General features: G+C 47.7%; 1 protein-coding gene across 4 annotated transcripts in view; it reads right to left on the bottom strand.

Annotated features, from left to right (window-relative positions):
* The window catches only part of EPN2 (epsin 2), a 475186-nt gene that overhangs the window by 129835 nt on the left and 318753 nt on the right, over positions 1–26598 (bottom strand). For all 4 annotated transcript variants that reach the window (XM_086940721.1, XM_086940718.1, XM_086940720.1 and 1 more), the window contains 2 exons: positions 11573–11668; positions 3484–3655 (listed from right to left, as the gene is read on the bottom strand). In XM_086940721.1, coding sequence (XP_086796847.1) covers positions 3484–3655; positions 11573–11668 — 268 coding nt within the window. The remainder of the gene's footprint in view (positions 1–3483; positions 3656–11572; positions 11669–26598) is intronic.

The raw sequence follows: 26598 nt of genomic DNA, 5'->3' as shown, positions 1-26598 counted from the left end.
TGGTGCTGAACAACATCAAAGAGGAAAACATGCTTATAGCCAATTAAATACATAAATAGCCAGTCCATTGTCACAACATATAACCTGCATTAACAAGCATGCATGCGCAAAAGTCTTCTTTATACTTATCATTCCAAGATAGTAGACCAATCATCGACTACCACTACTGACCCTAGACAGATGTTATATATAAATGGGCTGAGTTGCGCTTGTTTTTAAGATACCTGTTTTTAAGATACACAACTTTGATCACTAAATAAAACTTAATTTTTCCTAATCTCCCCTTCAAAAGCCAATCCCGAGATTCAGATGTGGATCAAGGTCATCACAGCCCTGAACTGCCCGCCAATTGTTGTGGACTCTGCCAAATCCCTGGGCATAATCCTCGACTGTAACCTTAACATGCGAGAGCACATTAACTCGATGGCTAAAGCTGCCAGATTCCACCTGAGCTACCTTTAGAAGCTGAAACCTTTCATAGACGCTCCAGACTTAAAAATGGCAGTACAAGCACTAGTCATCTCTAGACTGGAATATGGTTGTTCCACCCTTACAGGATTACCGAAGATCTCCTTAGCACCCCTAAAAGCCTGTCTCAACGCGGCTGCAAGACTACTCACAGGTACCAGGAAATTTTACCACATCTCCCCGCACATAAAAGCACTGAACTGGCTCCCTTTAGAGGCCAGAATCCAGTTGAAACTGGAATGCATTACACATAAGGCTCTTTACACAAACTCCCCTGCTTATCTAGCACAGAAAGTAGTGGTATATGGAGGAAGCAGGAACTCCCGATCCGCTAGCAACTTCTTACTCCAACCTGCCTTCTTTCCGAAAAAAAAAACCCTATAATGTGGCCTTTCCCGGAGCAACACCAAGAATATGGAACTCTTTTCAACACGATATCAGAAGAATCCCTTCTCTAGCACGTTTCAAAAAAGAGGTCAGGTGTGATATTAATGTGTGTGACTGGGTACAGGATAAAGATCCCACCTATGTGGTCAAAAGGAATTCCAAAATCAGGTCTCCTGTAAGGGTGGATGCAGTATCCAGAAATGTTGCTCGCATAAAAGAACATGAATGGTGGAACAAAAGCAGAGTGATAAAGGTGTCCTCCTCTGGTGAAACAGGTGATTGTTCTACTTGTCAGGATGTGCATCCGAAACCTAAGCCAAGCCCAGGTGAGGGCAAAGTAAATTATCAAAGCGATACAAAAGGGGATGATAGACTGAGCTTTTGAGCAAATCAAACACTCACCCCTAGTCAACTGATCCGGGTTTAATCCATCACCATTCTTTAGCTCACTCAGCCACCCCAGTTCAGACATGGCCATTTGCAAATCAGTCTGACCCTGTGCCTCATGGGAACAGTCCAGCCCGAACTGCCAAGCCATGTCTTCCCTGGTCCGGAAACAAGAATCCTGGGACCGGTTTCGGATTCATAATCCTCATGAGTCAGGCTATCTTGAATCCAGTGGCCAAGTGAGCAAGGGACTCACGTCTGAGCATACCCTACCAACTTAGGGCGAACAAAGCGATACAAAAGGGGATGGACGTAAATTATCAAGCAGCATGAAGAAGCAAACTTGTAGTAACCAAACCAGCATAGTTGCCTGTGTACTAATGTTTTTATTTATGAATGTGTTTGCTGGTTCTAAACTCATGTATGGTGGACCCGTCCACAAAGAGGTTCCCTTTTATCGTATGTATTTTTGTGTTTATTTATGGATGTAGTTATGTTTCCCTAGAGGGTTTAATTTGTTTTACATATAAGGAGGTAGATGTGGGGGTGGTGTGTACTTCATGCTGCATTCCGCTTTCCTAGGCAATGGAACACAGAAGGTGGAATTCACAGTGAAGGATCAGCGATGTGCGGATTCTGGCCCAGGCAGTTGGAAACTGGAGGCTGTTGGCGACTGTGCCCAATATATCTATACATCTACAATAAACTATGTTTTTTGTATTTGGTGATTTACACTTCCACAATCTGTTAGCCCTACCCCGGAAAAAGAGGCTAATTGAGGCCGGCTTATTTAGACCTAGGCCAATTAATTGGCGTCTCAGAGACTGATGGTGGACGAGTACAGAGAAAGCACAAGGCTGAGTTGAATAAAAGTCAGAAAGTAAAAATGATAAACTGGTGTTATTTGTTCAGGAGACCATTGCAAATTGGAAGTAAGCTGGGGTGGGGTTGGGGGGGAGGTTACAGAAGTTTGGTAAGATGGATAGCAGTCACCCATTCCATGGGATGGTGAGGCAGGGGATTTCTGGAGATATGTGTGTGTAAATTAGAGATTCCTAACTCTGAAGTGTTCAAGAAATTGGATGGTTTTGGGAGGACAGGCACAATCCAGAAAAATCCCCAACATGAGGACAGCGGGAAACCATGAAGCAATGTAGAGACACGAAGTAAAGTGGTGCCGGACTTAACCAGATAAGCCTCAATGCAATTAGACACAAAGAGGATATAAACATGTCATGCCAAGTAGTCTCTGGAGACAGCACTGCTCAGTAATCAGCTGGTACAGAGGCACACTCACTGGAAGTGTGGAAATGGAGGGCAAAAGAGAACTCACAGAAGATGATTTAAGTGTCTTGAGGAACTTGAGGTTTAAATTGTGGAGAAGGGCGTGCTAGTCAATTTGCAGTGGGAAATTCCAGTGGTTGGTTTGTCCAAACATCCAGGCTACCAACAGTGAGATGAACAAATGTTAGGAGGACTCTCAACAGATATTACCCCAGAACTAGATGGAGTACCAATCTCACAAAAACCTGGTTTAAATGATAGATTTAGAAGTGTAAGGGAATAAAACCAGGTGGTCTGACAACCCTGCCCTATCTCCCATCCCCATCAAACCTTCTCTTTCACCCATGACTCTTCCCACCGTATACTTACTGGCCCCCACACCCCCAAAAAAACTGAGCCCACCTCTCCACACCATGCGTGAAGGTCGCTCTCTTTTGCTCCACCTCATCACAACCGCTGTCATTGGTTATCCTCTTCCCCATGTCTTGGATTCCATTCCTGCTCCTATATCCACCCCTTTCTATATTCTTTATTCCTCTGATCACATCCTCTGCCCTATCAGTTATCACCTCCAATGTATCAACAGCCATGAAAATCACACTTGCTTTGACCCAAACACTTTCCTCTCAACACAAGAGAAGGTAAAACTACACCAACATTTATATGGCCTGGCCACGTACCCGTTGGAGGCGATGCTTAATCAAGTTACCTCCTAAGCTCATCCCACTCTTACTCCTACTCACGTTCAATACCTGTGTTATTTGTCCAGGCAAGAGTTCTGTACATCAGCCATTAATCCAGGTATGTTCTCTGTTTTCATATCAGTACTTATGATGTTCAGTTTATTTACTGACCTCTATGGAACTAACTTCATATATCTACTATGAACCGATACCCTGGTGGGCTTATCTTATAATACACAAACTACATTTAGAAGAAATGTCAGTGGGATCTTACCGAATGACTGCCAAGGATCAGCAGTGGCAGATGCAGCTGCACCACCGCCCCAGGGGTCAGGCTGGTTTGCGTTCGTAACTGCTGAGGATCCCCATTGCTCAGTTTTCTGAGATACTGAAGCAGAAGGCGGAAGGGCATCCATAAGAACCAATAAAGAGGTCTTCTGTGAAAACTGAAAATATGGTTTTACACAAAAGAGGAACAAAACACCTAAATTAGTATATTCAATACTTTAAACACCACAACAACAGATTAAAATGGTAACAGCAAAACATCAATTACTAAAATCTAGTTTTTTTTAACTCACTACTTTCATAGAGTTTATTCTTTTGGTATATATCATATCAATAACCAGTAAAAAAATGCAAAATAGACGAGTTGCGCTTGCTAACCTAGTGTGCACCTCTTAGATGCCTCTAAAATAATATACATTATGTAGCACCAGAACATGCTTAGTTTTAACTTCCCCTTTTAAAATGGGGCACACAAACCACCATGCTTTCTTTGGAAATGCAGTTTAGGGATGTGGTAGCGAACTGAATGGGCAATGTAGAGAGGTGCACATTGAGAAGACTACTGGGGCAATAATTAGTGAGACGTGTGACCAGAGACTGACCCTAGTAAGAAAAGAAAAGGCGCAAAGCTGGAGAGGAAGGAGAGGAAGACACTGGTGCAACAATAGGAGGAAGGAGAGGCAGTGATGAGGGATTGTACTACTTTTCCACTATATCTTAGTCCCTTTGCAAGAGAATATCAAAAATCTCGAGTGCAGCTGCCTTTGTGTATGATACATAGACAAAGAATTGTGCATACCCACACGGAGGGTAAGGGGAGCCCAAATATACTCAGAGTACACTCTATCCAAACAATTCTTAACAAAAACTGACACCACTCATTTGAAAAACGAATCTCTCTTTAAGGAACAATAGAGCAGAGCCGTATTATTCCAATTGCCAGAGACCCAGGATAAACTTTGCGGAATCAAGGAAACAAGTCGGTTTATTTTGTTCCCTTGACAATTAGATCCAACCCCATTCACCAAAATCCCAATAGCTTCCAGTTTACAGTAGCAGAGTATTGTGGGAAAGAGGACTGTCTGCTGCTAAGAAATAGAAGCAGCCATATGTTCAAAATGGTATATATAATTCATTAATGCAAAACCTTCTATGTATGGCACTCTTAAGGTACTACAGAAAGTTGTAAACTCGTCTTGCACTAATGAGAGTGATTCTAACATAAAATCAGATCCTGAGCCGCCCCAAGCATCAGCTTCTTTCTGAAGCATCCCATGCATCAATAGCACTCAGAAAATATCTCTGCATCCATCCTATACATTGGGCAGGTGCTTCCCCAAACCTACGTCCTGATGATGACCCGGTCTAAATTGTATGCCAATGGTCGAAACAATGACTTGACACAATAATAGTATACAGTTTAATTTTGATTCTAGAGCATTTCGCTCTGTCAGAGTGTGTACCAACCACTTCACCATCCTGGATCAGTCGCTCTTTTATGTACAGAGATTGTATAGCACCAACTCACTTTACATTCACTTACTTTCACTAGGTCATTATGCCATTTGCGTTTACCTTCTTGCTTAGAAATTAATTTTAGTGTACAACTGCAATGATTTTTTCGGTTTGCTAAAACATTTCAATAAACAGTCCAATTGAGAAATAGAGCTGATCTCTTGATGGTCAAAAATACAATCTCCGAGGAAGTAGAGGTTTTTGCTTCGCCCATTAGGGACCATTGTTTTGCTTTATCACTAGGTTATCCAGGTCCCAGGGTTACTAGAAATAGAGGCAGCCATATGTATACAATGTTCAAAATTGTATATATGATTCATTAATGCAAAACCTTATATGTTTATCACTCTTAAGACACAACAGGAAGATGTAAACTCGTCTTACACTAATGAGTGGATATACTATTAAATCAGGTATACATGTATGCAAAATGTAATCACCTGTGGCTGTTTATTAAGCTCTCAGAATGCTCCTGTGTTATATTCAAATACAAGCTGAAGAAATAAAGCACAACTGGCAATTTTATTTTTGAATGCAAAAACCGAACCCAAAACCTAGACGCACAGTAAAAAAAAAGGCAGATGAGGCTTGTAGGCACATTTGCTAAACTATCATGCCATCTGTTTGCCTTAAACATAAAACAATCACAGGATATTGAGCTCACGTCGAGACTCAAACTTGGTTCCCTAGTTCTAAAGTCAGCCGCTCTGGCTGTAACGCCACATCCTGGGTAGAGGAGGATGGCAGGCAGAAGTCACACAAAGGCTTAGCTCGTTGAGGGCTCGAGGTTAAAAAACGTCCTCAAGCTGAGCCAGAGCCATGCTTCAGGCTGAAGCCTGGCTCAAACGTTCAGTGGCTTGCCCACCTCTAAGGAGAATCCGTGCAACATGTAAAAACAAGCATTGGCAAACCAATAGGCCTGGCCTATGCAAGAGGTATTGGTTTTGAGTGGAGGGGCGCATTGTGGAGGGACATCGACTGGAGCAGCATCGAGTGGAGCGTTGCAGAATGAAGTGGCATCGAGTGGAGTGTGGAGTGGCGTGGAGAGTGGCATGAAGTGGCGTGGCATGGAATGGCATAGGCTGGAGTGATGTAGAATGGCGTAGAGGGCAGGGGATAAGAGTGCACTGGCACAGAATGTAGTAGTGCAAAGTGGTGTAGAGTTCATTGGTGCAGAGCAGAGTGCAGTGGTGTAAAGTGCATTGGCATAGAGTAGATCAGATTGGCCTGTAGTGGCGTACAATAAAGTCGAGTAAACTAATGAAGAGTGCAGCATTGGAGCAGAGTGCAGCATTGGAGCAGAGTGCAGCATTGGAGCAGAGTGCAGCATTGGAGCAGAGTGCAGCATTGGAGCAGAGTGCAGCATTGGAGCAGAGTGCAGCATTGGAGCAGAGTGCAGCATTGGAGCAGAGTGCAGCATTGGAGCAGAGTGCAGCATTGGAGCAGAGTGCAGCATTGGAGCAGAGTGCAGCATTGGAGCAGAGTGCAGCATTGGAGCAGAGTGCAGCATTGGAGCAGAGTGCAGCATTGGAGCAGAGTGCAGCATTGGAGCAGAGTGCAGCATTGGAGCAGAGTGCAGCATTGGAGCAGAGTGCAGCATTTGAGCAGAGTGGCGTGGCGAGGCGTAGAGCAGAGCGGCGAGGCGAGGCGTAGAGCGGCGAGGCGAGGCGTAGAGCGGCGAGGCGAGGCGTAGAGCGGCGAGGCGAGGCGTAGAGCGGCGAGGCGAGGCGTAGAGCGGCGAGGCGAGGCGCAGAGCGGCGAGGCGAGGCGTAGAGCAGAGCGGCGAGGCGAGGCGTAGAGCAGAGCGGCGAGGCGAGGCGTAGAGCAGAGCGGCGAGGCGAGGCGTAGAGCAGAGCGGCGAGGCGAGGCGTAGAGCAGAGCGGCGAGGCGTAGAGCAGAGCGGCGAGGCGAGGCGTAGAGCAGAGCGGCGAGGCGTAGAGCAGAGCGGCGAGGCGAGGCGTAGAGCAGAGCGGCGAGGCGAGGCGTAGAGCAGAGCGGCGAGGCGAGGCGTAGAGCAGAGCGGCGAGGCGTAGAGCAGAGCGGCGAGGCGTAGAGCAGAGAGGCGAGGCGTAGAGCAGAGCGGCGAGGCGAGGCGTAGAGCAGAGCGGCGAGGCGAGGCGTAGAGCAGAGCGGCGAGGCGTAGAGCAGAGCGGCGAGGCGTAGAGCAGAGCGGCGAGGCGTAGAGCAGAGCGGCGAGGCGTAGAGCAGAGCGGCGAGGCGTAGAGCAGAGCGGCGAGGCGTAGAGCAGAGCGGCGAGGCGTAGAGCAGAGCGGCGAGGCGTAGAGCAGAGCGGCGAGGCGTAGAGCAGAGCGTCGAGGCCCACAGCAGAGCAGCGAGGCCCACAGCAGAGCAGCGAGGAGCGGCGAGGCGCAGAGTGGCAAGGAGTGACGAGGCGCAGAGTGGTAAGGAGGACGAGGCGCAGAGTGGTAAGGAGGACGAGGCGCAGAGTGGTTAGGAGGACGAGGCGCAGAGTGGCAAGGAGGACGAGGCGCAGAGTGGCAAGGAGTGACGAGGCGCAGAGTGGCAAGGAGTGACGAGACGCAGAGTGGCAAGGAGTGATGAGGCGCAGAGTGGCAAGGAGTGACGAGGCGCAGAGTGGCAAGGAGTGACGAGGAGTGACGAGGCGCAGAGTGGCAAGGAGTGACGAGGCGCAGAGTGGCAAGGAGTGACGAGGCGCAGAGTGGCAAGGAGTGACGAGGCGCAGAGTGGCAAGGAGTGACGAGGCGCAGAGTGGCAAGGAGTGACGAGGCGCAGAGTGGCAAGGAGTGACGAGGCGCAGAGTGGCAAGGAGTGACGAGGCGCAGAGTGGCAAGGAGTAACGAGGCGCAGAGTGGCAAGGAGTGACGAGGCGCAGAGTGGCAAGGAGTGAAGAGGCGCAGAGTGGCAAGGAGTGACGAGGCGCAGAGTGGCAAGGAGTGACGAGGCGCAGAGTGGCAAGGAGTGACGAGGCGCAGAGTGGCAAGGAGTGACGAGGCACAGAGTGGCAAGGAGTGACGAGGCGCAGAGCAGAGTGGCTCAGAGCAGAGTGAAAGAATGCATTGGCACAGAATACAGTGGCAGAGAGGCGCAGAGTGCAGTCGCGCAGAAAAGAATAGCATAGAGTGCCTTGGCACAGAATACATTGGGGTGGAGTGACGTGGCATGGAGTGACGTGGCAAAGAGTGGACTAGAGTGCAGTGGGGCAAGATAAGAACAAGATTTACATGCCTTTTTACAGAAAGGAGCACTGGTGGAACAATACAAGGGGAGTTGGGGTGAAAAGGCTTTGCTCCTTGGGAGGGACACGCCCACCCGAACCATCCTAAAACAAATAAAGCCAGCAAATAGAAAGCCAGAAAATGTGAGTTACAAACCAGAAAGCCAATGTAAGCAACGCGTGGAATGCATTCCATGGAAAGCTCCCTGAAGGTCCCCAAGATGTCTTTTCGCAAACCAGACAGTTGCGCTGTCTGGTAGGCACTCACAGGTCTACACCCTTTCATGGGTGCAGAATTACAACTAGGCCTAGAGACCTACAACAGATTTACGTTTTTGCATGAGCAAATATACATTAGTATATTTTTGCTAGTGCAAAAATCGGCCACACAAGTGCAAATTCACTAGTTAAACTTTAATATATTTTTCCTCAAAGGAAAATAGTACCCTTTAGAAGAAACTCTTTTCTCCACACCACACCATTTTTGGGAGGTCCCTAGCCACCCTTGAAAAAAAAAAATTCTTGTGCTCATCAGGAGTACATTTCAAGCAAATTCAAGGTTTGGAAAGGATTATGCGAATACCATTAAACATGCAAGTCTGCGGGTGCGCACATCTCGCAGGTCGTTACAGCCCTGGACAGATTAACATCTGACCTATTTCAAGCTCCCCCTAGAGAATTTGCCAACACAAACATCTTCATCCTAGTAAACTCATAAGTGCAAAGCCAACTTTTGTATGTGTAAGCCGAATTGAGTGCATATGCCAGGGCTCTATATTAAGCCCCACTCTTTTTAATCTCTATATCGCCCCACTGGCGGAGACTATTACTAAACATAGAATTAGTGTTGTGTCATACACGGATGACACAAAACTGGTGGTCTCACCGTCATAATCCCATGAAGAGGCAGCCACCAATTTTTCTACTTGCCTACAGGAGCTGGCATCCTGGATGATGAATAACTGTTTAAAATTAAATGTCAGCAATACTGAGGTTCTGGTGGTGGAAAATGATCCCTTGATCTGGTCTTCATTTTGGTGGGTGCAGACTCTGGGCCCAACCCCCTCCCGCAGCAATCCGGTCAAGAAATTGGAGATGTGGCTTGACTCCAAGCTCTCCTTTGAGAATCACACTGGAATTGTGGCCGGGAAGTATTTTGGAATAATGAAAGGGCAGAGGAAAACCCTAGTCCATGCGCTTGTAACTTCCCACCTGGACTACGGAAATGCTCTATACCTGGGAGCTAGTAGTAAGTGTCTAAAGAGACTTCAATGCATTCAGAACGCGGCGGCCTGCCTTGTTCTGATGCTGCCCAGGAGAGCTTCCTCCAAGAATGCCCTCGCTGCCCTTCACTGGCTCCCAGTGAGGGAGAGAATACTCTTTAAGGCATTGTGTGTTAGTCACCGTATTCTGCAGGGGAAGGGCCAAGTTATCTGCACAACCTACTGTCCCCTATACTCCATTCCGACATCTAAGATCTTCGGGGACTGGACAGGTCAAAACCCTGGTTATTAAAAGAGCAAGAATGGGTGGGCAATCCTTCTGCTATCTAGCCGCTAAACACTAGAATGACCTCCCTGTCGCTCTCCGGAAGGAACCTTCTGAAATTACTTTTTCTGACAAATCAGAAAACCTAGCTCTTCCGCCCATAGGTTTTCTCTAAGCTATGTCACATTATTGTTCTTGACAAGTTCTAGCCACAGTGCGGGGACACACTAGTGAGTGTAACCATGCGCTTCATAAGCTTTCTTATTATTATTATTATTATTTTAACTGACCAGAATTTGCACAGTTTATCTAGTTGTAAAATATGAGTGTTCAGTCACGGATATAGCACTTGGTTTATGCTCATAATTATGTCACACAACAGAAATGCAAACACAACAGGTGATGGACCGAATGTGGATCAATGTCACACACTCACCCCAGTCCAAAGATCTGGGCCCAAATCCATCGTTTTTTTGCACTCCACACCACCCTGGGTTAGACAATGGCGATATGCAAATCAGCTCTGACCCTGTGCCCCATGGGAACAGTCCAGTCCGAACTACAAAAGCCATGTCCTTCCCAGAACGGAATCAAGCATCCGAGGACCGGACCGGTTTCGAGGTAACACCTCTCATCAGCCCGGCTAGCTTGACTCCAGTGGTGTGGAGTGCCTGGGACCCACGTCTGGGCATCCCCAGCGCACTTAGGGCGGAATATGCAAACACAACAGGTGATGGACCGAATGTGGATCAATGTCACACACTCACCCCAGTCCAAAGATCTGGGCCCAAATCCATCGTTTTTTTTGCACTCCACACCACCCTGGGTTAGACAATGGCGATATGCAAATCAGCTCTGACCCTGTGCCCCATGGGAACAGTCCAGTCCGAACTACAAAAGCCATGTCCTTCCCAGAACGGAATCAAGCATCCGAGGACCGGACCGGTTTCGAGGTAACACCTCATCAGCCCGGCTAGCTTGACTCCAGTGGTGTGGAGTGCCTGGGACCCACGTCTGGGCATCCCCAGCGCACTTAGGGCGGAATATGCAAACACAACAGGTGATGGACCGAATGTGGATCAATGTCACACACTCACCCCAGTCCAAAGATCTGGGCCCAAATCCATCCAGAAATGCAGCAAACTGAGATTAAGTTATCGGTCCAAGAATTACGCAGTTTGGTCAATTGGAAAATGTCAAACTGCAAGTAATCACCCTGATCCTCTGTTGGTAACCTAAGCAGAGGACTGCAAGTTGAATCTAAGTTTAGAACAGTAACATTTCGTGAAATCGAGTGAATACCTAAAATTAAATAAGCCAGGGCATCAGAAGGTGCTTCCTCAGAAACTAAAGCAAGAAAGAGAGCAATAGCACAAATAAATAAAGATATATCCTGACCTCTGCTATAACCAAACCCAAGCATCATGACAGTGCGGTTATATTCAGTCCCTTTCCTTGATCAGTAAACTAACCTACACTAAGCCCATTCATTAACACAGCATCAGTACATACTGAGCCTGTAAATATTCAAATGTTTGACTTAAGTAAAGCACTGGTCTGTTCGGAGTCCAGGGCAATCAAAGTGGCATATCCAGAGCAGGGACAGAATCCAAGCACTGACCTAATAGTTGCCCTAGTATAATCAGAGGACACTATCTGGGTTCTGATCCAACAAACCTGCTGTCATAATTGGTCACATGGTACAAAATGGGTAGTGTGTTTTTTCTACTTTTTTTTCCTTTTACACGCCAGGTAGATTTCCGAGCCGTTCCATAAACAAGAAGACTGGTTTCAAAATTCAATACCCCTGTAAAGCAGTAGACATTATCTTTTCAGATGTTCATAGGTATTACTTATTTACGAATAACAGCACTACCTCTTTCTTTTTCTTGGGAACTTTACTTGTGTTCTTCCGACTTTCTTCTAGAGCCATCTGCAAACGGAGATCATCTCCACGACGGATGCGTTCCTCCTATAGCGACAATTAAAATAGTTTGTGTGTGACATAACCCATGAACAAATTAGTTAAGCAAATTCGAGCAATAAAATATATCATATGATTTCGAGTACTTCAAATTTTAGATGCCAATATATACTTCAAATGGTGTGCAAGAAACGATTGAGTTTTTTTATATTTGCATAAACTGTTTTAAAAAAAAGACAAAGTGTAAAGATGTACTTCAAACAAATGCCTTCACAACAAATTAGATTAAAGAGAAACACCGTACCTATTCAAATAGTTATTTGTTTTTATTTTAATTTCTAAAGTACTTTTTCATTCTGAGTAACAAGTATAGGTAATCAACTCAAAGAAAGAGCCCAGAGCCTGAAGAAAAAGAACACCAATTTTTCCATTTTAGCTCCAGTATGAACATTACCATCTCATCTCCCTTACAAGAGTAGATTTTTTTTAGAGTGTCCAATTTTAAATGAACCACATCCATCCCCCGTGTAGTAGACTGTGCTATCTATTGACATGGGGTAGAGAACTGTACTCTATGAAAATGTACCATACAAGTCCTTTGAGGACTGTGTAAGATATGCTCCTACACAGAGAGTGGTTGCTAGCAAGATGATACCTATTATCAGGGGGGGAAAGCATACCACTGTTTAGGAAACGAATCAAATGCCTTTGCCCTAAGTGCAGCCCCATTTCCGTTAACCTAATTACGGGAAAACGTTAATGCACAAACTCTAACTTGAGGTGTCTTGCCCAGACAAAAAACACACAGGCTCACTGAGACTTTGTGAGAGCTGCATAAATATAAAACTATTTAATGAGTTAGGAACAAAAGCAAAGCTTGATCAGATAATTCAGAGGATCACCCAAACCATGGAGAGTTGATCACTTTCCCCAAATGCACAAGTTACTACTTGTGTAACGATATATTGGTAAGAGACATTAGTTAGTGATAGATTCCTTACCTTAGAATATCCCCAGGCGTCAGACTGGATCCGGAAATTTTTGCGTAGCAGTACCCTTGTGCGTCGGTAGACGTCGTCTGCGGCTCCGCGTCCGTCGTCGGTGCCGTGATTACGTCGTCGGAGTACTTAGACGCCGCCTCCGCGTGCTGACGTCAGTTCTTAGACACAGCTTTTTCTCGCCAGAAACGCAGAGCCATGTTAAAAACCAACACTGGTGCCATTGAAACTAGGGCTCTGAAAGGGGATGATCTTAACCCTAGATATCGGTTCGCAGAACGGGGAGGATGGGTGGGTCGGTAAGGAATCTATCACTAACTAATGTCTCTTACAGATATAGTTACACAAGTAGTAACTTGTGCATCTGAAAGAGACACGTTAGTGATAGATTCCTTAGCTTCGAATAGATACCCCAGCAATACCAACCCCGATGGTGGGTCTGCGAACCAATATTCACACCAGAAAGTCCTGGAGGACGGAACGGCCAAAGAAGCCATCCCTCCGGACTTGGCTGTCCAGGCAGTAGTGTCTTGCGAACGTGTGCAGCGAGGCCCACGTAGGTGCCTGACAAATGTCCTGCAAAGGGACTCCTCGGCCCAGGGCAGTAGTAGTCGCCGTGGCCCGAGTGGAATGGGCCCTCAGCACAACAGGAGGTTCCTTTTTAGCCAAAGAGTAGCACGCTTGGATGCACAACACGATCCACCGAGCACCGCCCGTCCTTTCTTAGCGCCCACGTAACCAACAAAGAGTCGGTCATCCACCCGGAACTGGCGTGTGCGATCCAGATAGTATGAGAGTGCACGTTTTGGGTCCAGATGGTGGAGCCTCTCTTCCTCTTTCGAGGGATGCGGAGGCGGAAAGAAGGTGGGGAAGGTGATGGACTGCCCGATGTGGAAGGCTGTGACTACCTTGGGCTGGAAAGAGGGTTTTGTCCGCAACACAACCTTGTCCAGATGGACAGAAAGGAAAGGAGGTTTAGAGGATAGAGCTTGGAGCTCACTCACTCTCCTGGCAGAGTTGATGGCAACCAGGAAAGCAGTCTTCAGAGCAAGAAGGCGGATAGGACAGTTGTGAAGTGGCTCAAAGGGAGCGTACATCAGAAAAGTAAGAACCAAGTTCAAGTCCCACTGAGGCATCACGAAGGGAACAGGTGGAAACGTGTGTGTGATGCCTTTCAGAAAACAATTTACAATAGGGGACTTTAACAAAGATGGTTGATCGGGCAGCCTTAGGAAGGCTGAAAGAGCAGAAAGGTAGCCCTTAATAGTGCCCAGAGCAGAGCCCTGCTGGGCAAGAGAAAGAAGGAAGAGAAGAACCTAAGAAAGAGGGGCAGAGAGAGGATCCACAGCCTTTGCTGTGCACCATGCCACAAATCTGTTCCACCTGCAGGCGTATACAGACTTTGTGGAGGGACGCCTGGCTGCCAGAATGATATTACAGACTTCAGGAGGCAAGTCAAATGGCCTCAACTGTCACTGCTCAATCTCCAAGCATGGAGAGGTTCGGGTGGAGGAGCGGGAGCGTCCCCTGTTGCTGCGACAGAAGGTCCTCCCGAAGAGGCAGAAGAACCGGGGGATCGACTGACATACTGAGTATCTCTGGATACCAGTGCCTTCGTGTCCAGTCCGGAGCCACAAGGATGACTTGGGCCCGGTCGCGTTTGATCTTCTTCAGCACTCTGAGCGGAAGTGGTATAGGCAGAAAGGCGTACAACAGACCGCAACTCCACTCGCGACGAAAAGCGTCTCTGAGCGAGTGCCGCCATGGAAATTCCAACGCGCAGAACTGATGACATTGCGCGTTCTCTTCGGTGGCGTATAGATCTAACCAAGGCTCTCCCCACTGCAGAAAGAGACCTTGCGCCACGTCAGAGTTCAGACGCCATTCGTGATCCATCATGCACAGGCGGCTGAGTTCGTCCGCCCTGGCGTTCAGAGAACCTGCCAGGTGTTGAACCACCAGGGTCACACCCTAATGTTCCAGCCATTGCCAGAGGCGCAGAGCCTCCTGGCAGAGGGTCCACGACCCCACCCCGCCCTGTTTGTTGCAGTACCACATGGCGGTGGTGTTGTCGGTGAACACCTGCACTACACTCCCCCGGACAGAGGGGAGGAATGCCTTCAGTGCTAGACGAATCGCCCGCAGCTCCAAAAGGTTGATATGGAGCCGGGACTCCGCCAGACACCAGAGGCCTCTGATCTCCGCCTCTCCCGTGTGGCCTCCCCAGCCCTGGAGGGACGCGTCCGTCACAACTACGTGCTCCGGTTGGGGAAGGGAGAGGGATCTGCTGCTGACCCAATCGCGGTCCGTGAGCCACAACTGCAGCTGTCTGCCAGTGCCCTCCGAGATCAGGACATGGTCGGACAGGTCGCCCTGATGCTGGGCCCACTGAAACTTCAGGTCCCACTGCAGAGCCCGCATCTGCCAACGGGCATGATGCACCAGAAGGATGCAGGAGGCCATCAGCCCCAGAAGCCGTAGCGTCAACCTGACCGAGACTCGGGATAACGTCTGAAAGATCGGATTCAGAGCCCGTATATCCCCAACCCGCTGTTCGGGGGGGTAAACCCGAAACCGCACCGAGTCGAGAACCGCTCCGATGAAGAGGAGCTTCTGGGAGGGGCACAGGTGTGACTTCGGCACTTTGATGGAGAATCCCAGCTGGTACAGGAGGTCTGCCGTCGTCTGGAGGTGGCAGACGACTGTCTGGGGCGCGCCCGCCTTCGACAACCAGTCATCGAGGTAGGGGAAGACTGAAACCCCTGATCTGCGCAGATGAGCTGCGACCACCGCCATCACTTTCGTGAACACCCGTGGGGCGCTGGTAAGGCCGAAGGGGAGCAAGGTAAACTGAAAGTGCTTGTGGCCTACCGTGAACCGCAGGTAGCGCCGGTGGGCCGGCAGGACGGGGATGTGGAAATAAGCGTCCTGCAAGTCCAACGCTACCACCCAGTCTCCTAGGTCCAGGGCAGCTAAGACCTGAGCCAGAGTCAGAGTCAGCATTTTGAACTTCTCCTTCCAGAGGAAGCCGTTGACGTTCCGTAGGTCCAAGATAGGGCGTAGGCCCCCTTTGCCCTTCTTGGGTACCAGAAAGTAGTGGGAGTAGCAACCACACCCTACTTCTGGCCCAGGAACGCGCTCAATGGCCCCCTTGGCCAAGAGCGCCGAAACTTCGTCCTGCTGAAGCCGCATATGATCCCCTGATATGCGGTGGTATTGGGGTGGCATGGCTTGAGTGGTCGTCTCGAAGGGGAGGGAGTAGCCCCTTCGGACGATTTGCAGCACCCACCTGTCCGATGTGACAGTGCGCCAGTGGGAGTAGTGATGGCGAACCCTGCCCCCCACTGGCGTCACATGGGCCTGAAAGCACGGACTAGGAGGGTTTTGCGGGGAAAGGCGTGGTCTGGCCTTGCTGTTGCCCCCGACCGCCTCCACAGCGATTTCCACGGCCGCCACCTCGTTAGATGTTAGTCTGCGGTGCGTGGCTGGCAGCACGTGTGGGGGCGCCCCTTCCTTGGCCACGAAAGGAGCGAAAGGCACCCGTTTGCTGGCCCGGGGCCGAGAGGCCTAAGGACTTGGCCGTAGCCCTGGAGTCCTTAAAGTGCTCAAGCGCGTGGTCTGCCTTGTCGCCGAAAAGGCGACGGCCATCAAACGGCATGTCATTGAGTGTATTCTGGACATCAGCCGAAAAGTTGGCGGACCTCAACCAGGCGTGGCGACGAATCTCCACCGTCGTTGCCATCGCTCTGCCTAGTGAGTCGGTGGTATACAGCCCACATCGGATAGAATATTTTGCTGCATCCTGCCTTCCACAAGGGCTTGGCCGAGTGTTGCCTCCAACGGACACTCTGGCAGCAATTCCGCAACCGTGTCCCACAGAGAGTGGGTGTAGCGGCCCAAGAGGCATGTGGTGTTGGAAGACCGCAGTCCCAGACTAAGGGGGGAGAATACCTTTTTGCCGTACTGCTCAAACCTCTTGGATTCCCTGTCCGGCGGAGCCGACGGGAATGCGGTCTGGGAATTCGAAGCCTGTATGACCAGGCTCTCGGGGGTGGGGTGGGTGGACAGGAAACATGGGTCGCCCGGGGCCGGGCGGTGGCGTCTGGCCACGTTCCTATCTACGGGCGAACCTGTAGCGGGCCTGGACCAAGTGGCCAAAAGAATGTCGGTCAAGGCCTCATTAAACGGCAGCAGAGGCTCGGCCGAGCTTGACTGCGGTTTAAGGACCTCAGTGAGGAGGTTAGTCCTCACGGCCGCGACGGGGAGCTGAAGGTCCAAGGCCTTGGCCGCCCGCATCAACACCACACTGTAGGTTGCCCCCTCCTCCGTAGCCATGGTAGGAGGCGAGACAAAGCCAGTGTCTGGTGAGGTGTCCAGACCACTGACATCCCCAAGTCCACCTGTCCAGTCCTCTTGAGACTGACACTCCCGTTTCAGAGAGTCCTCAGACCCCTCCAAATACTCATCACCCATCTCCTGATAATCAGGGTTGTCAAACGATGGGGCCGTTTCATAGAAGGCAAACTCCCCAAGCGGCGTCGAAAGCGGCGCCCAGTGGAGTCGTTCCGACGCCGGAACCGGAGCGAGGGAAGCATCTGGGACGGCGCCGCCCAAGGACGGCGCCGGAGGTGACACCTGAGGGATCGCGCCGGTGAGGTCGTCAGGTCAAACGGGCCAGGACCCGGATCCCAAAGCGGATCCAGTGGGGCTCTGCGGCGCCGTCGGGCCGAAGCATCCGACTGCATCGGGGCCAAAGCCCCCGACCTGCTAGGGCCTCCAGACGGGTCCGCTCTGCCCGAAGGCGCCGCAGAGCCCATCGGGGAAGAGAGGGACCTCATGGCCATGAGGAAGCACTTGATCTCCCCCGCCGTCGCGTTCTGCCCAGGGACCGGAGGGTGTGGAGCAGGCCGCGACGCCCGCGACTCCGCATGGGCTGTGTCACCCGAACCCCTGGCCGCGTCGCGCGAGCGTCGGGGGGAGTCGGAAGAGCGATGACGTCTCTTCGACTTCTTGTGCTTACCTGACGACGACTTCGACCCGGAGGAATGATGTCGACTCCCGGAGCTGAGATGGCTCCTACCCCGCGGCCTGTTACTCGACCTCCGTTGGGACCGGGACCTCTCGCGGAGCGGGGCCGACTGACTGAGTTAGAGTTGCTTGCGGGACCGCTGCCGCCTAGCTTTCGAAGTCAGGGCCCGGCAGTCAGAGCAGGTCTTGTTGTCGTGGTCGACGCCGAGACAGTGGAGACACCGACGGTGAGGGTCGGTGACAGACATCAGTCGGTCGCAATCCTCACAAGGCTTGAAACCTGGCATCCCTATCTGCACCATCCGGAGTCGCAAGACTGAAGAAAAATGATCAAAAGGGATCAAAAAGTTTAGTCAAAAAGTGACTAAGGTACCACTTTTTCCGGATCTGCACTGCTGGCGCGGAAAAAAGAAGAACTGATGTCAGCACGCGGAGGCGGCGTCTAAGTACTCCGACAACGTCATCACAGCACCCACGACGCCGACGACGGACGCGGAGCCCCAGACTATGCCTAACGACGCGCAAGGGTACTGCTACGCAAAAATTTCCGGATCCAGTCTGACGCCTGGGGATATTCTAAGTATTGAAAAACAATGGTCCACAGACTAATATTTTGCAACGTCGCAATTAGTCAACATTTTATAATTAAAAAAGTGGAATAGTCTCACAATACAACAGCCAAGAAGACAAAGTCCAGTGGTGATTTATTCATTTTCTACCACTATTATGCAATATAAATAACTTATACATTATATTTAGGTCATAATGGTTGCCCCAAGGGGAGCGTGCAAAAATAGAAAGGTGTAGTAGTGCTTAGTGATAAGAAAAATAAAGGAAATTGCAAAGATCGTGACATAAAAAAACAGTTTATCGTTCATACAAAAGGATCAATAATCATCCCTATATTGAGACCTGGCCCTAAATCAATTCATCCATAATTTTAAATCATTACAAAACCTATATATATCTGATGATTTTGGGGCACAAAAGGGTATAATGTATAGGTCCAGGTCGAATATCAAAAGAGCGTCGACGTTTCAACTCGACTTCGGGCCTCACAGTGAGTTAAGCCTGGGCCATGCGAGTCTTCATCAGAACTAGGGCGGGCAACCATATATCGTTGGATGACCCTATGAAACAAAGAAATGGACTAAGCAGGCTGTTGCTAGTAAGGAAACTAAGTCAAAATGAAAAAACGGGGGTCAATTGCTTACCCTGACGTTGATGGTGATTCTATTATGATTCTTCTAGTGTAATTTTCAATTAATGAAAAGGTCCTCCTAGAAGACAATACATTCTATTGAGGACCTGAGATAAAAGACGCAACTCATACTGTAGGTAGAGGAAGATAAGAGAATTACCTTAATGGTTATATGCCATCAGAAGGAATCACTCGGGAAAATTACAATATGTAATAAAACCCTATAGGAGAAGTAAACATATTAGGGTAACCAGACTCAGATTCTCTGGATTGAGGTCACACTAACAGGAAAATGTCAAGATTATACCTGTATACTGTGGTGTTATGGGATAGTACAATCCTGTGTCTCTTTCACAACTTGATGTTCCACGAAATGTGTATTTACTATGGAACCGCTATAAAGAAAAACCCAGGCTTAGTATCATTGTAACGGGGTCCCAAGCGTATTGACCGGTTACATCTGGCCGTTTGTTAAGGCTTACCTAGCTTCAATAGCAGTCGAGGGGCGTTAGATTCTGTGTAACCCTTCGAGAATTGAATTCTCTGACTACAAAAATGAACGCTGAAAAAACAGGAGAAAACGTACCCCAGTAAGAATAAATTGCAATGTCCAGAATTCCCATTAATATAAGCGGGTGATGTCTTAGCGCTTACCTAACTCGTTAGTTACATATTAGTTCAAGATTCCATTTGTATCCCGCGTCTCGTGCCTCGAGCCGGATCGGGATACTGTCAACACACGGAAGACTACATAGGAGTCGTCCGACATAAACAAAGGGCCAAGGCATGGCGGAAAGGTTGTGTCTACATCGCCACCATCTTAGAGTGGTTTAATTTGGCATATTCGAGGTGGTTCCGAACAGCCGTATTAGATATTATTAACTTTGACCAAGGAAACAAACTTCCGTGTTGGATATTATTAACTTTGACCAAGGAAACAAACTTCGTGAAATACATATTTTGGGGTGTCACGTTTCAAGTAAACAACGTCTTAATGCGGAGGGCTGTATTGAAGTGAATCGACAAACAAGAGACATTCTGCTATTATTGTGGAGTTTAAATTACCGCCATCTTGGAGGACCCTTAGAAGTTGTTTAAGAGCCTGTAAAATATGTTGGGCATTTATTTGATATTGTTATAATCTTTCATAGAATCCATTGTTCCTTAGTTCTAAATCGGTATATATATAGTGTGCTCAGGCACATAGACATATATTAAAATGTTCTCTAATCCTCAATACAAATATGACATGCAATTATTGTCACATGGTATACTTCACAAAAAACTAAAAACGAAAACAATTTTTTTACAAAAGAATACAACATAATATTACAATATCAGATCCGCATGCAATATAGTACATCTGTAATCAGTAATATGACTGCTAAAGACTATACAATCAGAAGGGACACCTGTCTATTGATCTCCTCCATTTCATTCAATCCTGACTGTACAGTGTCCAAAAGGTGTATCCACATACACTCTCTTTTGTTCAAAATAGCACCCAAATCTCCTCCTCTGGGGTTATCTCTCTTTCTTTCAATAACCCACCATTGGAAACTGTTAGGGTCATGGTCAAATCTGGTGAAATGATCCACTAGGGTTGCCCCCTGTGTTTTACAGCATATTCTGCTGGTATGTTGGAGGATGCAACATTTTATCTTTTGGATCGTCTGTCCGGCATATAGAAAACCACAGGGGCACTTGATGGTATAGATCACCCCTGTGGTGTTACAATTGCTGTGGTTCTTAAGAGTGTAAGTCACATCATTGTGTATGAAACTAGTACATTATAAAGTAATTGGACAGGCCTTACATCCACCACATTTCATTTGTCCCAGCACCGGTGTAAGGCCCCACAATGTGGTTTGGCTGGCTTGTTGTGGTGAAAGTAAAAGTGCTTTAACCAGGTGGTCTCGAATATTTTTGCCCTTCCTGAATGCATGTAGTGGAGGGGGCATTCCCCCTTATTCCTCTTTAACCAAGTGCCAGTGGCGGTTTATCAACTTCTTTATTACACTACTCTTAGTGTTGAATGTTGTCACACACACTAAGCGTTCAGCACTTTTTTCTTTTGGCTGTGTGTCCAACAGATGTTCACGATGATTGTGCCATGCACGCTTCCGTGCCTTTTTCAGAAGTCATGGTGGAGAGCGGATTCTTCAAAGTAATCTTCCTTTCTTGTACAATTCCGCCGCAACCTCAGAAATTGGCCAAAAGGCAAATTATCCCTGAGGTTGCAGGGATGATGGCTAGTGTACCTGAGGAGAGTATTCCTTTCACTGGTCTTTCTATACAGGGTAGTGTATAAAATACCGGCTTCTGCCTTGATCTGAATGTCCAAAAAGTTAATAGACATATTATCCGATTCTAAGGTGAACTGAATATCGTCTGAGCGGTCGTTGAGCCAGCCATGAAACATTGATAACAAGTCCTTATTGCCCTCCCATATCAGGAGGACGTCATCAATGTATCGGGCCCACAGAGAAATGTGGTTCTGATAAGGATTGTTTGGGTTAAGGACAAATTCATGTTCAAATTCACTCATGTAAATAATTGCCAAGTTTGGCGCAAAACTTGCCCCCATGGCTACACCCCTTGTCTGGATGTAGTGTTTGTTTTGGAATACAAAAAAGTTTTTGGTCATTGCTATGGTAAGCAAATTGATGATGAACTCAGTAGAGACTCTGTGGGGTGCTGGTCTCCGGTTGAGAATTCTTTCTCTGCATACTAGGGCGGACTGTTGGGGGATGTTGGTATAAAGGGCTGCGATGTCCATGGTAGCCAACCGAGAGGTGTTGTGATCATAAGTACGTCCCTCAACCAACTGGATAGTTTGGGTGATATCTCGTAAATATGTAGACGTGGCCGTGGCTATTGGTTTTAGAAAGACGTCTATATATTTACAGAGGCTCTAACAAAGAACCGCACTCTGAAATAATCGGGCGACCAGGTGGATCAGTCATCCGCTTATGTACCTTAGGAAGGGTGTATATAGTAGGCATTTGTGGATGTTTATTGTTTAGAAACTCATACTCTGACTTATTTATCAAACCATCGTCCAAAGCTGTTTTTGTGATGTTATTAACCACATCGCTGCTGTGGTTATTTTTCCCCTGTGCTGGAAAGTGTCATTTTGCTTTATTCATGACGAGCTCAGCTCGTCATCAGCACAGCTCAACTGTGCCTCATGACGAGCTGAGCTCGTCATGAGCATGGAAGGGGTTAATAAGTAGACTGATTTCTTTTGTGGGGTCTTTTTTCAGTAAAGTGTAATTGCCCTCTATCGCAAGTTGGGAGAGTATCTCATCTTTATATTTGTCAATATTTTGGACAACTATCGCTCCACCCTTGTCCGCGGGTTTTATAACTATGCTGACATTGTTCTTTAAGGCATATAGGGCTTCCTTTTCCTGCTTACTCATGTTGTATGGAACATACTGACGGCTAGCAAGTGCATTGTCAATATCGCGTAGAACCACTTGTTCAAATGCAATTATTTTGTGATCTAGAAGATGGACCGGGGGGGGGGGGTTAAACCTAGAGGGTGGTCTTAGGCCACTACCAGAAAAGACCGGGTTATAGGGAGTTTTCAAAAAATAGTGTTTTAATCGCACTTTTCTGAAGAACTGGTATAATTCGATTTTCAAATTGAAGTGGTTAGGCATTGATGTAGGGGCAAAAGATAGACCCTTAGATAAAACGACCTGTTCTACAGGAGTAAGCTCATGGTCAGACAAGTTAATGACAGGGTTATCTTTATGAACTACCATCTGTAATGTTTCTGACGTGTTCAAATTTCTCCGTGGTATTCTTGCTGGTTCTGGGGTTGTTTCTTCCCTCTCCCTGTTCCTGATTCCAGGTGACACCACGTCCTCCCCTGGGCCTGCCCCAGGGGCGACCTCTTCCACGAGGACTCCACCATTGGTCCTGACCTAAAAAAGGTTGATGTTCAGAATAATTCTGTGCAAAGTTATTGGAGGGTCCACTCGTACTGGTGCTAGGTCGTTCTGAGTCGCTGAACCGCTACCAAAAGACGAGACTGAGAAGGTCTAAAGTCAAAATGAAAAAACGGGGGTCAATTGCTTACCCTGACGTTGATGGTGATTCTATTATGATTCTCCTAGTGTAATTTTCAATTAATGAAAAGGTTCTCTTAGAAGACAATACATTGTATTGAGGACCTGAGATAAAAGACGCAACTCATACTGTAGGCAATGTTCCCTCTAATTTTTTTCCTCTGTGTGCGGCAGTGGAGGGTCTCTGTGCGCTGCAACCATGGCTATGTGTGCCAGGAACCAAACCGCGCGTGTCTGCGGCGCCAAATGTCACTAGTTTTTGGTGCCCTTCTGCCCCACTCGTTTTTTGTGCGTTTCTGCCCTCTGTCCCACTCATTTTTGGTGCCCTTCTGCCCTTTGTCCCATTTGTTTTTGGTGCCCTTCTGCCCTATGTCCCACTCATTTTGGTGCCCTTCTGCCCTCTGTCCCACTCATTTTGGTGCCCTTCTGCCCTCTGTCCCACTCGTTTTTGGTGCCCTTCTGCCCTTTGTCCCACTCATTTTGGTGCCCTTCTGCCCTCTGTCCCACTCATTTTGGTGCCCTTCTGCCCTCTGTCCCACTCGTTTTTGGTGCCCTTCTGCCCTTTGTCCCATTCGTTTTTGGTGCCCTTCTGCCCTATGTCCCACTAATTTTTGGTGCCCTTCTGCCCTCTGTCCCACTCATTTTGGTGCCCTTCTGCCCTCTGTCCCACTCATTTTTGGTGCCCTTCTGCCCTCTGTCCCACTCATTTTTGGTGCCCTTCTGCCCTCTGTCCCACTCATTTTGGTGCCCTTCTGTCCTCTGTCCCACTCGTTTTTGGTGCCCTTCTGCCCTTTGTCCCATTCGTTTTTGGTGCCCTTCTGCCCTATGTCCCACTCATTTTGGTGCCCTTCTGCCCTCTGTCCCACTCATTTTTGGTGCCCTTCTGCCCTCTGTCCCACTCGTTTTTAGTGCCATTCTGACCTCTGTTGCACTTATTTTTGTTGCCCTTCTGCCCTCTGTCCCACTCGTTTTGTCCCTTGCTGTCCTGTGTTCCACTAGTTTTTCCCTGGTTTTTGGTGCCCTTCTGCCATCTGTCCCACTCGTTTTTGGTGCCCTTTTGCTCTCTGTCCCACTCGTTTTTTTGCCCTTCTGCCCTCTGTCCAACTTGTTTTTGGTGCCCTCTGTCCCACTCATTTTTGGTCCCCTTCTGCCCTCTGTCCCACTCATTTTTGGTGCCCTTCTGCCCTCTGTCCCACTCGTTTTTGGTGCCCTTCTGCCCTGTGTCCCACTCGTTTTGTCCCTTTCTGTCCTGTGTTCCACTCGTTTTTCCTTTGTTTTTGGTGCCCTTCTGCCCTTTGTCCCACTCGTTTTGGTACCCTTCTGCCCTCTGTCCCACTCGTTTATGGTGCCCTTTTTGCTCTCTGTCCCACTTGTTTTTTTGCCTTTCTGCCCTCTGTCCCACTCGTTTTTGGTGCCCTTTTGCCCTCTGTCCCACTCGTTTTTGGTGCCCTTTTGCCCTCTGTCCCACTCGTTTTTGGTGCCCTTTTGCCCGCTGTCCCACTAGTTTTTTTGCCTTTCTGCCCTCTGTCCCACTTGTTTTGGTGCCCTTCTGCCCTCTGTCCCACTTCGCTTTTCCATGTTTTCGTGCCCCTTTTGCCTCCTGTTCCGCTCGGTTCCCCAGCCACTCTAGCCTTTTGTTTAAGTATTGATGTTAATCAGAGCCCCTTCACGGGCTCCGATTAACAGTAATACTTAAACAAAAGGCCAGAGTCTGCAAGTTGGGGTCATTTTGGGAACTGGGCCAGGAAATGTAGAAGAGATCAATGTATTGTTCTACTAAAGCCCTCAGAAGTCATCTTACTGGATTTCCCAATTACGGATCAATTTCAGCTGTGTTGGGAAGTCCTGCAGCAGCTTCTGAAGGCCAAACAATGGTTGTATCCCACTGGGGAAAAGATAGACTGCAAACACCAGAGGCCTAACTACACAGAGAAGCCTTACCATAGCTAATCTCCTGTAACTCCTGTATTAATACCACAAACCATGTGCCTGAGCTCACCTCACCACTAAGGACAGCAACCATCCACTATTACTTTAGTACACCATAACAAACTGAAATGACTGCATGCAATGGTTTGCTTTGAGTGCACAAGACTAACCCTAATAACAAACAGTAACCAATAACACTGAACTAACCATTAACCACGGGTTCCGAGCAATGTGCTGCCCGGCATTAAGCGCTTCGCCGCCTCATTAGAGGTAGTAAGAAATATATAAAAGCAATAACAGTTAAGATTGAGAATTTGACCTGTTCTCTGGCAGAAGTGCAGGGGCGGGTGCTTAAACTCTCACCTTTATTCATCAAAATCAATTATTGTCCCAAAAGAAAAATGCGATCAGTGATGCAAGCCATGGGCATACATACAGGAATGGTGTCAACTCCATCTAACAAGTTATTTATTGATGTTGCAATTGAGGAGGTGTGTTACCTTGTAACACAAGTGTATAATAAATGCAACTCAAGTTGTTTTACCACAATTAGTCTGTGGTTGTTCTTTTGCACCAGGTGAGTCATCGCTTATAACTTCTGCTCGGGGGAGGGGGTGGGCATATAATGCAACATCACCGACATCGACACTATGCATTGAATGAATCTCTCATAATGCAGTCTGCATACACAACTGTTAAGTACAGACCCATTCACAAACTCTGCGATGCCCCCCTGTCCCCACATGCAGTGCACTTGTGCCTCAGATCCAAGACACTCCAAGTGCTCTCATAATGCATCTCTATCCTGACTAGTAACGTGCCCGGCACCTCAAGACTTAGAAAATCAATAAATATGTTTGATAGATTATTTCAAATTCAATTTCAACTTCTTCTGTTATATGTATTACATTTATCCAAAGTATGGTAAAAAGACCTTTTTTTTTTACATAAATACTATTTCCAAATTGAAATTGATATTCATTTTACTTACTTCAAAAGGATGTGAAGTCCTTTTGAGTATTTGAACCTGTGACTTATGGATCAATAACCATTCACTCGTCACGACAGCACACACTACCTGTTGAGCTTTCTTCACACATTGTGTATTTTTTCTACTCAGAACTCGCAGGCATGAACCTCCTAAAGAGAACTCCAGAAGCAGCAGAGTCGTAGGGAAAAATACTGGCGGGAACAACTCGCCATTTCGTCCTTCTGAGGTTGATAAAATGAGTACCAATGAACTGGAGTGTCACAGGCTCTTAACCACCTTAAGGTAAATTTGAATCAGCTGCACAAACTCGTCCCTTTTATCTACGAACCCCACTGAGCCGGTTACGTGAATTATCCTAATGGCGCTAATTGGGAACGAGGAGTTATTTGCCAGCACCTGCGGATTATAATGGTGTCCAATATCTTATTCAAATGGTCAGTGCTTTTCTACAGCAGCTAAAATCGATATTCATATTTTTTACCAATATGGACTTTCTGGAAAACAGCACTGGCCCAAATGGAGTAAAATAGCACCCCTTAAATAATGAAATAATATATTGCTGCAAAGTAGCGCCACGCGGACAGGTACTTACATAAAAAACTATATAGCACTGGCCAAAAATAAGCTATCAACCTTCAAGGGTCTGTGTGCGAGGCAAAAACGAACTGAACAGAAAGTTCAATGGGTTCAGCACATGCTGCGCTGATTTCTCCATAACTTACAGGCCAAAGACTTTTGCAACAGAAAAGTAT

The sequence above is a fragment of the Lissotriton vulgaris genome, chromosome 10 (assembly GCF_964263255.1).
Source record: "Lissotriton vulgaris chromosome 10, aLisVul1.2, whole genome shotgun sequence".
Lineage (NCBI taxonomy): Eukaryota > Metazoa > Chordata > Amphibia > Caudata > Salamandridae > Lissotriton > Lissotriton vulgaris.
This window is presented reverse-complemented; position numbering and strand designations above follow the sequence as displayed.